At 36.7% G+C, this 15,111-nt stretch overlaps 1 protein-coding gene across 1 annotated transcript in view; it reads right to left on the bottom strand.

The window, feature by feature from the left end:
* LOC126416607 (low-density lipoprotein receptor-related protein 1) overlaps positions 1–15,111 on the bottom strand; it is a 772,143-nt gene that overhangs the window by 297,601 nt on the left and 459,431 nt on the right. Inside the window, exons 12-17 of the mRNA XM_050084360.1 lie at positions 10,831–10,971; positions 10,559–10,736; positions 10,227–10,457; positions 9,898–10,111; positions 9,614–9,812; positions 4,582–4,857 (exon numbers count right to left, since the gene is read on the bottom strand). Of these exons, the coding sequence (XP_049940317.1) occupies positions 4,582–4,857; positions 9,614–9,812; positions 9,898–10,111; positions 10,227–10,457; positions 10,559–10,736; positions 10,831–10,971 (1,239 nt within the window). The remainder of the gene's footprint in view (positions 1–4,581; positions 4,858–9,613; positions 9,813–9,897; positions 10,112–10,226; positions 10,458–10,558; positions 10,737–10,830; positions 10,972–15,111) is intronic.

Below are 15,111 nucleotides of genomic sequence, written 5' to 3'. Positions count from 1 at the left end.
ATACCCTGAAGTACTTCCTCAAATCCATGAAATTTCCAAATGTATAAGTGGAGAACTTTGTGGCATACTGGTGAACTACCAGTTTTCCATTTTAATTCTGTATAATATTTTATCATTATGCTCTGCAACACATTTTTTTTCATTGGACAACCATGAGCTCAGTTTTATAGTAGTAAGTTGTTTGCACATTACTTCACTCTTGTCAAATATAATCTAACATTTATGCCCTTTAATCTAAAATTTGGACTCCATATTTCTTAAGCTGCAGATATCAGATATCATGTCTACTGATGACAATCGGCAACAAGAAACTGTTTGCTTAAAAAGTTTTGCTCCCACATTTACATTGTGTTGATAATTAGCACCAGTTCATTCATTCATTTAAATATTGAATCACAACTGAGAGCCTTTAGAGACATGGAATGAGATAGATACAAATTTACAAGAGAATAGGTATCAGAGCTACCATGTCAACAATTACCTAGCATTAATCTATGGAACACTATTTGTTCTTTTAGAACAATTTTGAGCAAAAATAATATAACATGCAGAATAGCTTCTATTGAGAATATAAATACTGCTTTCACAGTTATATTGAATATCTGCTGTATATTATAACTCTTCTTGTTTAATGAATACATGAGTGCATTAATAATCCTCTAAGGGCAATAGTTATTAAAGTTCTATATTAATGGAGTTCTATCAGCAATGATAGTTGTCACCAACATAGTTTTTCAATATGCAAAACTGTATAATAAAATAAATTGTATGGGGATATTTTTAATTTTGTTTTGAATTTGCATGGGTTCTCTCTTTCTGGATAATGCATGCTGTAATCTTGCAGCAGAACATAGAACTTCACAATAAATGCTAAATAAGAACTCAAAATTTTCATAAATGTTAGTTGTGTATCTTATATAATGGTAACGTGAATCACATTTATCTGGAGTGGGTTTTTATAACTGGCCAACATACCATTGGATGATAACTGTCTTGGAAACTGATTACAAGAATGTAATAACCTTCAAAGTGATTCAAAGTGATTCTGCAGTTACTGTTCACTTTTGCATGTACTTGACTGATACTGCAGAGTGTCCCACATAGAACTGGTACAACTCACATAGTGGTTTATCATCTCTAGTCGAATTGCTTGTCAAGGAGCAACACCGTCTCGAAAGTTGGCTCCATCAAGGAATGTAAAGAAACGTTTAAGCGACGTATGGTGGTAGGAAACCCCCAATGATCAGCACTAACCAAGATCTGAACAAGAAATAGAGGGCTGTATGATCCATTCAGTGTGTGCAGAGGAATAGGTGACTGACAGCAAGGACCCCTGAAACTAAAGACATAATTTGCATGGACATTACGAGAAGCTGCAGCAAGTCAATAAGAAGGTTATCGCAGCAGGTTGTTGTATCTCGTGCATAATGTACTAAAACATATGAAATTAAAAGACTGTCATGTGGGTGTGGTGCAAGAGTTGAAATCTAAGGATCAGGAAAAAAAGAGTTCATTATTGTAATTGGCAGTTAATATCATCAACCACCAGCAGTAAATCGGACCCTTTGCTCTACTTCATGTGAGTTGAGGCCTAGTTTCATTAGTTAGGTTATGTATACTCTGAGGATTGCAGATATTGGCCATAGGAGAACCCAAATGTTCTGTATGAAGAACCTCTCCACTCAGAAAAGATACATTGTTTGTTATGTGCATTGTTGGCCCCATATTTTTCAATTACACCTTTAACAGGGTCAGATATCTAGAGATCTTTGATTCTTTCTATTCACAATTAACAGTTGCAGAGAAGTTGTATGCAGTATTCCAACAACATGGAGCAACTGCTCACACATTCTACCAAAGTATGGCCCACATCACCAACATGTTCCCTGAAGACAGACTTGTCAGTAAAGGCCTCTAACCCCCACCCCCCAACTACCTGGACTTAATATTGTGTGATTTTTATTTATGGGGTACACTAAAAAGCAAAGTATATCCTGATAACCCTCGCAAAACAGAAAACAGAAGATCTTAAACAGAACATTACTAGAGAACGTAATAACATCACACCTGCTGAATTACAGCATGGTGCTGCTAACATCATCAAAGTCAGCGATGCCAGGGTGCCCATGGCCACCACCTCCAGTATCTCTTATAAAGAGGTAACTACATGTTTTTAACACTATTATTATCTGTTCTTTTTCAGTTAGTTCATTGTTACTTGACTCTCGTGCATTAGGTGTACTGGTTTTATGCGGGACAAGCTGTAGCTGTGATACTTCAGAGGGTAACTTCCAAGAAAAATTATGAATGAAAATAATTTACATTAATAAGCATTTTTACCTGGAAGTCAACATAATTAGTGAGGTTCATAGGTGCAATATCTTTCAAGTGTTACTATATTGTAGTTGCAGCTACTTTTCACTGCAATCAGATACTAATGCAAATTTGAGCAACACTTCATTTTGTCAGATTTTATTAGGATCAACAGAGAAATGGTATTGCTTGTCCTATATCACTAAAAAATGTTAAGAATTCACATTTCATACAGCTGGTTCCTTTATAAGCTAGTTCACATTCTGATTTTCAGTAATTGCTTACTACTACTACTACTACTACAATTACTGCCACTGCTACTATAAAGAAGGCCAATGAAAGCAATTTGGCTATAGAAATAATAATGGTGTCAAACCTTGACATACAAATGCCATCTTCGATAGTATCACAATGGATATTATATATAAAATTAATTTCAAACAATAGCTGCAGCTGTATTTCTTTTGGTGAAAGGGGAAATCAAATCAAAGCCAACCTTACATTTAAAGATGATATACTGCAGCAACAATGTGGAAAAAAGTGCTGCTGTCACTGAGTAAAGCAGTTTTTTGTTTTGAGAGAATGGTCTCTATATCCTTTAAAAACGATGATCCTTACATTTTTGTAAAAAAGCTGATGCAATTATTCAAACTGACTGAGAATAATTACCAAATGAATTGATGGTGAGCTGGACATAATCAGTTAAGAACATTAAAAAAATGTGTCAATTGCACCTCTCAGATGTCAACTGATGACCTCATAAATAAAGAATGTTCATCTGCTTCAAAAATATTGGTGAAGTTGATTATTTTCTTGTATCTAGATCACTCATCTTGTGGTTAAGAAAATCATGAAGTGCCATTCTTCATGTATTCATAGAAAAAAAATTTCAAGACAGTTACACCTGATGTGGCAGTACAATGGAAACAAAGACTTCTGAGCATGTAATGGAAGTTCCCCTACCGCTGTCACCCAAGTGTCACTATATCCCTATAGAAGCAGAAGCTCCATGAAAATTGGGCCTCCACACTTGTTACATCATGCAGTGTTTTCCTTCTGATTTACTCCTCTATACTCTGGAAAACACACAGTGTGAAGAAATATTTAGGCCAGCTTGGGTTGGAAACTAAAGTGGAGTACAGCGATGATACACAGAAGGCTGTTCCAGCTGACGTGCATGCCCACAGGCCATGCCTGACAGAGGGCATGTTTTCGGGTCTCAAGGGTGTCCGTTTCCCATGCAGCAGCTTTGGAACAGCCTGATACACAGGCTCTTAATAACAAAATAGCACCACATCACAGGTTTTGAGTAAAAGAACTATTAGAAGTTTTTTCTTTGTAGTACAAACATTAAGGAATAAAGTAATACAAAGTAAGCTTTACCAAAAAAATAAAAGTGAAAGCAGGCTTTTGTGGCACATATTGCTGATGAAATCTTCTCAGGCTTCCAACCAGGTGGCTGTGTTCAAATTCTCTCACGTTTTGATAAGTGACATTCTCATCATCTTCTGGCGAAGTGAAGATGATGAGAATGATACTCATCAAAACACAGCCACCTAGACGTAAGCACAAGATGATTTCATCAGCAAGAAAATAAAAATTTCATTTAAAAAATGAAAGACTCTTAATACAAAAGTGGCAAAACTAGCTAACACATTTCAAGGCTAAATAAAACAAAAAACAAAGTATATAGTAAGTTTTATTTCATTCTCACCTGAAAGTACATGAAATGCCATTTTAGTCACAGTAATTTTTTTTTTTTTTAAAGGATAACGTGTGTTAACTGAGTGCTATTGTTGGATACATGGATTTAATGAATGATGGAATGGTTCATAACACGCTGGAGTAGTACAAGTTTACAATCAGTCAGCTATGTGTACCCCTACTGCTGCACACTGATCATGCATAGTGCCTTACGACAAATGTCAACTTTTAAGATAAAAACAAGCATACATGAGAACAATGGTTCAAATGGCTCTGAGCACTATGGGACTTAACATCTGTGGTCATCAGTCCCCTAGAACTTAGAACTACTTAAACCTAACTAACCTAAGGACATCATACACATCCATGCCCGAGGCAGGATTCGAACCTGCAACCGTAGCAGTCACGCGGTTCCAGACTGAAGCGCCTAGAACCGCACGGCCACATCGGCCGGCCATGAGAACAATGTGTGACTCAAGGATTCTTCATCAAGCAAGATGAGGAATGTTGTCTTCAACTTGTTTTTGTGCATGACTGTCAACATCTAGTAAACAATCTACTCACTGCATCCAGAACCAAGACCAATAGTCTCATCAGAACCATCTTGACAATCTGCATCTCCATCACAAACATATCGTTGGTCAATGCAGAGGGCCTTGTTTGTGGGTGTAGCACAGCGAAATTGACCAGGTAAACAGGGAGACATTGAAGAGCTGTTGGCAGAGACCTGCCCACTTCCAATTTTAAGATGGTCATCATGTGATGAGCAAGTGTGGCCATCTGGGAGACTCAGACATAATTCAGGACAAAGATCATGATTCCTGGAGCATTCATTGTCCCCTGTAAAACGTAATGCACATTACCACACTAAAGAACATTCACATCTTAGCTAAATGTTGCTCAATAGTTACATTTTTTCTTCAGACGAAAGATCTCTCCTTGGTGAGTTCAATGGTATAAGTTACAAATTTCTTAAATATAATACATTTCTTTTGAGACTTCTAGTACGGCTTTGAACTACCATCAAGCTTAAGGTGAATTAATATACAATTGTTACTTTTTCCTCTGCAGAAAATCTCAAGTACTATTCAGTGGATGATGCTTATTTTGATTATTACAAGTTTTTCCACAGAAGTTGCACTACCAAATCTGACACTTACACAACACTCATCTATTCAATTTCAGAAGGCATTTTTATTTCATCTGAATTTATAAACTTGGTTGAAACAAAAAATGGTTCAAATGGCTCTGAGCACTATGGGACTTAACATCTGTGGTCATCAGTCCCCTAGAACTTAGAACTACTTAAACCTAACTAACCTAAGGACATCACACACATCCATGCCCGAGGCAGGATTCGAACCTGCGACCTTAGCAGTCGTGCGGTTCCGGACTGAGCGCCTAGAACCGCTAGACCACCGTGGCCGGCTTGGTTGAAACAAAACAATATCTTAAGTATGAGTTAAATTAATGCACACCAAATATTTACCAAATAACTGTAAACTAAATATGACTGTCAATGTCTAACATTTCGTCATCAACCTGGTATGTGAGCACATTCTCGTAATAATTTCACTGGTAATGGAAGAAAAGGATACAAAGGAAACCCTTGGACAGTTGTACAAATATTAAAAGTATGCAGTCCATTTATTGGTAATTTTAATCCAATTAGTACCTGCTAAAGGTTCCATAGAACATTACCAAAGATATGATTGCAGATCTCAGAAAATGAGCCATTGTAGGTTTTCATGACTGGTGTTTATATTTCATTGGTGACATATAGCTTTTGGGATTTAGATCATGTACTTAGGTTTAGTTTTGTGGCTTAAGTTATTGTCTTCAGATATAGGATACATCAGCACAGATTACAGTGACCTGAACTCTGTACCCATTATTGAAACTTTCAAGCCGACTTGTTGACATATTGCCTGTTGGCTTCTGTCTTGAGTTCTTTGGGTGACATTTGTCTAATGATTTTCCTGATGTTTTGCCAGCACAAGTGATTGGCACAGGTTCACCCATTATATCTGTAGCAGACAGGAAACGAGATCTTGGCCAAGCATTACATTTACTGATGCATGAACATCTGAAGGCTTTTTCCTGGTTATTACCACTGCGGTTCTCCCCTTGTTATCTGCAACGGTCGTTTGCTGCAGCATGAGAAACCAGGATCTGTTTAGCTTGAGGCTTTCTTCTTCCTTGTTGAATTTATTGTCATGTTTGTGGATTTCTATGACTTCCCTGAACAAACCAGTGTGGTGGCTCTTCTCCACAATGAGAACCTCTTATGAGTCGGTGAATTTTATAATGTGGTTGGCCTCACAAAGCATGCTCTCTGCCAAGTCCGATTTCTCCTCCTGTCCAAACTGCAATATACCATTTGTATTTGGTGATCTTGGTATTGATGAATCATCCATTCAGCCTAACATACAGTTTACCACATTTACATATTATGTGGCAGATTCCCGACAATACAAATGGGTCCTTTCGACATTTGCTGATCTGAGACACACTTTGATCTTCTTGGCTGGTTTGTAAACAGTCTTTATGCTGTGTTTGTGCAATTCATGGCCAACTCTGTCTGTCACCTTGGGATGTATATGGCAGAAAGCCTGTATCTAATGTTTCTCCTTCTGACATGGCACTTTGCTAAATGTTAGGTATTGTGACACTTATTATGCAGCAGTTGCAGTACCCACTGCTCCTCAGAGTGCATTCCAGGTGTTGCACCTCACATTCGAAGTACTGGGGTTCACGTGTTTGTGTTGCATGTGTTGTGAACATATTAATCATTCTCCTTTTCAGACTCGGTTGTCAGTTTTCGACAAATGTGTCCCAGGTTCTCACCAATCCTTGCAACTACCAAAGGGCATCTGTTGGTTCTTTTTTATCTCCATAGTATATTTTAGTTGGCATGAAACTGTTCAGACATAATAGGAAGTCACAGAGCTGTTCCTCACCATGGCTCCAATATACGTGTTCTAGACCTTAGGTTTCCAGCACCTGTCTTTCAAAATGTTCCATAGAGAAATTGGTAACCACTGGATTAAGTGGGCTACCCATGCGCAGCTGAAGCAGAGGTGCCAAGTGTTTTGCCAGTTTATACATTACTGACGTAGGGGCTCTTACAATTTGTCTTAATGGTATAAGATCTTCACAGATTTTTCATAACCCTTACAGCTAAAGTAGTATGGCTTATGTGTTGTGCAGGTTTATCTGTAAATTCACCAACAAAGAAGATACCTTGATTAAACGATTTGTATTCCAAGTGATCCAATGCACTAAATCCAAGCTTAGCTTTCAGTACATTATCAGATCTAATAGAGCAAGTATCACAGTCTTCATCCTTCAGATTTTATTACAATGGTCACATTTTCCTTGTTGACAGAGAGTATCAATATATGCTTTTGTCTAAGTTAAGGCTCTTGGTAGCTTTTAACTCTTCTTTTTTCAAGTTGCAAGATGGTGGCTTTGCTCTATGTAGTATCCTGCCGCTTTCAGTGCATATTTCCTCAGCTTTTTCACAACGCAGGGTCAAGATGACCCCTTTGGTGTTAGCAATGACATCCTCTCCAATTAAAAGTTCTAGGGATGAAGTGACATTCCCTCCTTTTTGGACAGAGATTCCTTTGAGGTCACTGGTCACTTGCATTGTGTGTGACATGTCAGGAATCAACTTGTCAATCTGCTTACTGCATCTTTCATATTTTTTTCTGTCTCTCGATGCAGCAATCAAGTTTATCCTGCATGCTCCTGCGAGTGATGCCGTTGATCTCATCCCAATCATCTTGATGCATGCTGCCATGGAATTGATAGAAAATGCCCAAAAGTTGTCCATCAGTTCTTGCCAAGTCTCACTGTGTTGCCTAACTTGCAAAGGCCACAGCAATACAATGTAATTTGATTATCTTAAAGTCCACCAAGTCTAATCAAATTGTATCTTGGAGTATTTTCAGTGAACAAATCAATTGTTTATTTCAGATCAAAGGCCACAACATATCTAATTTGAGTCATCGAGTTTTCTTGTTGAATTTGCTCTCACATAAGTGAATAAACTGAAGGGTTTAAATTAGATAACCTCTTGGCTTGGTGTTAAATAAAGCAAGTAATGCTAAAGCACCTACTGAATTAGTTACAGAACAATATTTGGCTCAACCTGACTATCTAAGACAGCATTCAGATGAGGCCCTGTTGTAGTGGCAATTATATAGTTACTAATAAAAATGTGTGTGTTCTTGCTATTCTTACCTGTAATGTATTTGAACTTTGTTAGCTGCAATTAATGTCATAAAATTCAAGTATCTATTAGAATATCATCTGAAGACATCCTCTGCAATAGGAAATCAAACTAAATGGTGATGATACACAGACAGATTCCCGACAATACAAATGGGCCCTTTTGACATTTGCTGATCTGAGACACACTTTGATCTTCTTGGCTGGTTTGTAAACAGTCTTTATGCTGCGTTTGTGCAATTCATGGCCAACTCTGTCTGTCACCTTGGGATGTATATGGCAGAAAGCCTGTATCTAATGTTTCTCCTTCTGACATGCCACTTCGCTAAATGTTAGGTATTGTGACATACCTGTACACTTTTCGTATAACTGTGTAAAATTCTCTCCCTTTTCTTCCTATTAAAATTTCATTAACAGTAAAAATTCTTTGAATGAGGTAGTAAATTTAAATGGTGAGTACAGTGTTTGCTTCGTACTATCTTAAGAGTGACACTTCGGTATCAAGTAGCAATATCTACGGACAACAATGAAGTAAACTTCTAATTCACATGTATTGGATAGCATATTATAAAAGAGAATAAGACTGCATAGCTACCTGGAAACTTTGAAAAGAAAAAACTAGGGAGCCTAAGTACAGAAAGGAGAGTAGTACCTGTACAATTATACATATACACGCATACTGTATCAGACTTAACTACAGTGCACATCACATTGAAAGGTGCCTCTGTGCACAGAAGGAGAGCAACAGGGAAAGAAGGAGAGGAGACGAAGTTTGGTTAGGCACAGCAGAGGGGCCACATATGTTGCCAACCTTTTCAAAGTGCTGATGCAGGCAACAACGAAAGTAATTGCATTGCCACTGTAGTGTGGCCACACCACAATATGAAGGAGATCATTTATTTATTACTGTTTAGTGCTGTTCATAGTAAGGCATTAAGATGAAGACCAGCCTAATTGGCTGCCAGTAATTAGAAGAGGGGGGATGTGAAGAACAGTTCAAAAATGAGACATACACTATATCACTATTTTGTTTAGTTTTGAGGACTGTATGAAAATGGCTTTAATGAAACAAGAAACTACACAGGTAGCTGAAACTACTTGGAGACTGTGTTGCCTGTCTTGTTAGTTTCATTTCCTGACAGGATTGCGTATTGTAACTTTAATTATTAAAGCTGCTCTGAAACAGTCTGATACATTATCAGATTTCATTTTCCCTTTTTCATTACATTATATTAAGCTCTGGTATGAAACCATTATGACAGATCTCTGTCACACCATCCAAAGAGTAATTGCATTAAAATGAATAAATGAAAAAAAAAGAAAAAAAAAGAAAAGAAATTAAAATGGTGGGAACACTCACCACCTTGTGCATTCTTAGAGTACACCTTAACTTCAAATAATGTTGTTCCTTCATCAATTAACAGTTCTGAAGTTCCATTCCCTATGCGCAGTCGGTGTATAGTGCCCCTCTGAAATTCAGACCAATAAAGTGCACCATCATGATACACTAACCCATATGGGCGGTCTAAATCAGGATCAGTTTTCTTGTTGAGCACAACCTATTGAAAAGAAAAGAAGAGGGAAAAAATAAGATGCTGATAAAAGAAGAAAATGAGATGCAATAGAAGCACAGCAGTTACTTACTTCTGTGGTGGTAGTATCTAATGTTATACTTTCTATAGAGTTCAGGTAAGCATCACACCAGTAGAGCACATGGTTCTGAAAATCAATTGTGAGTCCACTGGCCCATTTGATTCCACTACCTACAAAAATTTCTCTGTTTGATCCATCCATCCACGCACGTTCAATCTGTCCTTCCTTGCTCCAAAAACTGTCCCATTCACTCCAGTACATGTATCTGCAATAAAACAAGACACATTTGAAACATATAAATTAAGACAAATTTGAGAGAGATGCAAGGCAGAGATATGCGGGGAAGGGTGGGGCTGATAAAGATTTAAAAACATAATTACCCATTAACAGGATCTAGCGCAATTGACCTTGCAAAGAAAACATTTTCGACAATTAGTTTCCTCTGTTTGGGATTTTCAAGCTGTGCAACACTGATGGAACTAAGCCCAGCATCAGTCCAATAAAGATTTCGTCCTAGCCAATCAACAGCTATACCCAAACAATTGCCAATAGCTTGGTCTATGAAGACAGACCTTCCAGTACCATCAATTTTCTGGCGTTCAATAACATTCCTGTACACAAAAAAGGACAAAAATCATTTCTTTTTTGAGTTTTGAAAAGCAAATACTGAATAAATTTAGTGTGATAAGTTACATTTGCTAAGCTGCTTTACCTGTGACTGTCAGAAAAATAAATGTAGCCTGTGGCCGCATCATAATCTAGGGCGACTACCCGAAGGACATTAGTAACTGGTACCATAACTTGGTAATCAGGATTTTTTGTCATTGGCATTCCTTTGATAACTGATGGAGATTCTTTGCTATAAATCAGGAACTCTGGTAATCTTGCCTCTGATGAAATTAGAAAGCAGGTTTAAAACTAATTAAAAGGAGTTTATTGATGCAAAAGGAAATAACCATTGACACTATGTTATGTTAAGCATACCAACACATTTGGTCCCATCCTGGAGTTTAAAACCAGGCTGACAAAGGCACTGAGCAATTCCTTCACTTTTACTTTCATTTTTCCATGCAGTAATGCATATTTGGTCACAGTTTCCATTATTGTTTTGACATGGATGCTGCACTGAAATACAAAACACATAAAACAATAAAATGCAAAGAAGCTTTTGCAGAGACTTTGCACACAGTACTGAGCAATGGTATATTAAAAGTTCTAGACTACATCTTTGTCTATATTTATCTCATAATTTATTTCACCATTCAAAGCAAGTCTCAGTTTCCATACCAGATGGTAGCACTTGCCCAAATAAGTTATGAGGTTGACCACTATTTACACCATAAACTACATTACTGACTTGAGTAACAGACAGAGAACAGAAAAATATAAGATTAGATTAAGGCATCTGAGGAACAATTCTCCTCTTGCATTTGCTTCATCCAAATGTGGATATTAAAATGTACTGGAAACTGTAAAAAGGAATAAGACTTCCCAAATCCTTTGGAGAACAGAGATAAAATTTTTTTGCAGATGTCACAACCATCAGAAATGGAAGCAGAAGGGAGGGGGAAAAAAAGCTCTGCTTCTAAAATTCTCCTTCATTACTTGTTACAAGCACAACCAGGCAATTTCCGTCTGCATGGTCATTCTTAAGATCTTCATCAGAATGAATGTGCAAGCAAAACATAGGCAATATTAAACAGCACATAGGCCATCCACATGTGAAAGCACCACAGCCAAAATCAACCCAGTCTAAATCTTTATGCCACCATAGAGGTTGAAGCACATTTCTACATCTACATCTACATAATACTCTGCAAGCCACCATACATTGTGTGGCGGAGGGTATCCAGAAACCACTACCAGTCATTTCTTTTCCCGTTCTGCTCACAAATAGAGGGAGGGAAAAACGAATGTCTATTTGCCTCCATATGAGCCCTAATTTCTCTTATTTTATCTTTGTGGACTTTCCAAAAAATGTAAGCTGGTTGTAGAAGAATCGTCCTGCAGTCAGCTTCAAATGCTGGTTCTCTAAATTTTCTCAATAGAGTTCATCAAAAAGAACATCACCTTGCCTCCAGGGATTCCCATTTGAGTTCCTGAAGCATCTCCGTAATACTTGCATATTGTTTGAACCTGTTGGTAACAAATCTAGCATCCCGCCTCTGAGCAGCTTTGATGTCTTCCCTTAATCTGACCTGGTGGGGATCCCACTCTAGCAATACTCAAGAATGAGTCTCACTAGTATCCTACGTGTGGTCACCTTTACAGATAAACCACACTTTACAAAAATTCTTCCAATAAACTGAATGAAGTCAATCATTTGCCTTACCTACTACAATCCTTACATGCTCATCCCATTTCATATCACTCCATGACTTTACACCTAGATATTTAATCGAAGTGACTGTGTCAAGCAGTAATACACTGCTAACGCTGTATTAGAACATTATGGGTTTATTTTTCCCATTCATTTGCATTTAACTTAGTGTGTCATAATCAAACCGGTATACAGTAACTTATGGGAGAGAAACACCTTCAAAACATAACACTTAACTGCTGTTCTGCTGTATCATCAACCACACTTTATGAAGCCTATGTAGAATCTTCATGCTATTAGTAAAGATTTGCACTTTATACATCAGGGTTACCACAAGCGAAATTCCCTGATATTTCCCTTCCTATAAACATGAAAAAACTACATTTCTTCAGGGACTTCAGCTAGTTTGAAATATTCTGTGTGACCTATTTAAGCTCTGTGACATCATCATCATCATCATCATCATCATCATCATTAAAAAAGCTCAGTCATTGTAAATGTTTTCAAATATCACACCCCAATTTTTTTTAACAGCAAATTCATAATTTGTTGTTTGTTTGTCATTAACATTCTGCAAAACTCTCTGTTCACTCTTGTGTCTCCTTTATGTTGTTGCTTTTAGTTCCTTCAGCCAAACAATTAGTACTTTTACATGTAGTCTCAATGTACACACATGTGGCAAGGTATGAGTGGTTGACAGTTATGTTTTGAAGTGGGAAAAATTCTCTTGCAAAAGCTGCTGCAAAAACAGGTTTACACATGGCACACTATATGAACACAATGGGTCCAATGTGATAACATACGCTTTTAGACTGGGTTGGCAGTAGCTGAGATGATAACACATGTAAATGGGTTACAGTTTATCAAATATAATTAACATTTTGCTTGTATATCGATTCTGATAAAAGATTATTGCAAAAGGTCCTGTAGACTGAAACTGGCCAGCTGTGTTCATGTTGAGGACAAAGTAAAATATTAGCAGCTGCTCAGACATGAATTAAATAATATACAATTTAACAAATTATAATAACCACAAATTTCAAACAGGAAAAATAATAACATCATTAGAAGAAATGTGCAAGGTGGGATTGGGGCTCACTGGCTTTGCATTTTATCTTGTATATCTAGGAATAATGAAACAAATTAAAGATCAAGAAAGAAATGAAGTGCAAAGGGGGCTGATAACAATGAATAAGTAAAAGGTTCATAAAAATGGCATTAGAAGGAATAGATGAAGTACTTGGAAAATTATGTTAATTAAAGAAAAAAAAAGAGACAAAACTGATTAACAGAACCCAGAATGATAATGGAGGTTTGCTACACATCGTATTCAATAGGTGTGCTGACATTCGAGAGCAGTTACTATGACACAGTGAAGAGCAGTGGAAGGGCAAAATTGTACAACTGAAAAGACTGAAATTCTTCATACAAAATATTGCATTGTGCATAGTAATATGTTGATAATAACAATGTGCCAATTAATCAGTGAGTGCTGCATCAAATGACCGGATTTCATTATGTACAGTCATTAAGTTACTTTTTAGCACCTAAAATTGATGTAAGGGATATTGTACATCATTTTTACAACAATGTTACCAATAAAGATGTATGAGCAAACTTTCTACTTTTATTTTGTTGAAATGAGTTAGTTTAACACATATATAAAAATGGAGAGGGGGTGGTTGCAATACCATGCACAAGGAAGACAGAATTTAATATTTAGTATGCAAAAAATAAAAGAATGAACCTTTTTTAAAAAGGATCTATAACATTATTAACCAGCAGAGCCATAAAAATAGTGGCACAAATAAGAGAATTTCCTGACTTACACTGTGGCACATAGCAGCAGAACATATGCTTTGGCCACCAAATCAATGGGTTCTTTTTAACTGTGGCACTAAATATAAGGACTACAAAATAAAATTCAGTGGAACACTGGATTTACTTGGGCAAATACTGCAAGCTCCACTGACAGATACCTGCTTCAAAGACACTGACAGCAAAGTGATTACCCCTATTGCTGAAAATTTGCAAAGGTAAATACAGCAACATATTAAAATACTGTACGTACTTTCAAAACTAATCAGTCAGTGACCTAAGGTACCACTCCTAAAAGACAAATATGCAGTAGCTGTGTAATTACAATAATGGAGATAATTAACTATGAACTTTCTTTCTGCTGATCCTTCTCATTTTCTTAATAACTTCTTACAAAGTAATTTATGACAGAACAGGGACCCATTTTTACTGTAAGGATCTTTTGGTTTGACTTCTTTAAATGCTTCATTCCAGAAAAAGTACATTTTGATCTCACAATGAAGTTCGGCTGTATTGAACAAAACCAAAAAAAATTATCCTGTAGCTTGTATAAAATGGAAAAGTCAACTCATAAAATTAAGAACTCACAGTTAATTTAAAAAAATTTACTCAACTGAGATTTCCGTTTTGTACACGTATGTAATTTTAACAAGTCTTTAAACTGAATTTTCTATTTTATAAAATTACCCTGCTGAAATTTTCTGTGATCTTCTCAAACGCTTTCAGTGTACAGATCACAAAATTTTAGTTGCAAGAATTTAATATATGATGTCAATGGCACACCATGTGTAGGGGCAGAATTTTATATACCTAGTAGGAAACAGGATAAGGGATTAGTACCGGTAACCCATTCTAAAGTTTCTCATAATGTTTTGTTAAGACTAAAAGAAAAAAAAATTAAACAGTTAGTAAAGGTTCATGCTTATTTCTGTGCCAGACAGATTAGTGATACTACAGCAGATTTAAGCTCGCAAGGAAAAATGTCTTTCATTGACTAAAAACAGGCCAGATAATAAACACTTTTTGGCATTCTAGCAATTTTTGTACATTCTAAAAAAGATGTATGTTAGAAACACGTACGTTAGAAACTTAATGTCCGACAGTTCTGTGTGCAGTGCAGCTACATG

This window comes from Schistocerca serialis, chromosome 8, assembly GCF_023864345.2.
Source record: "Schistocerca serialis cubense isolate TAMUIC-IGC-003099 chromosome 8, iqSchSeri2.2, whole genome shotgun sequence".
In the NCBI taxonomy this organism is placed as follows: domain Eukaryota; kingdom Metazoa; phylum Arthropoda; class Insecta; order Orthoptera; family Acrididae; genus Schistocerca; species Schistocerca serialis.
The sequence above is the reverse complement of the archived record's forward strand: the minus strand, read 5'-3'. Positions and strand labels throughout refer to the sequence as shown.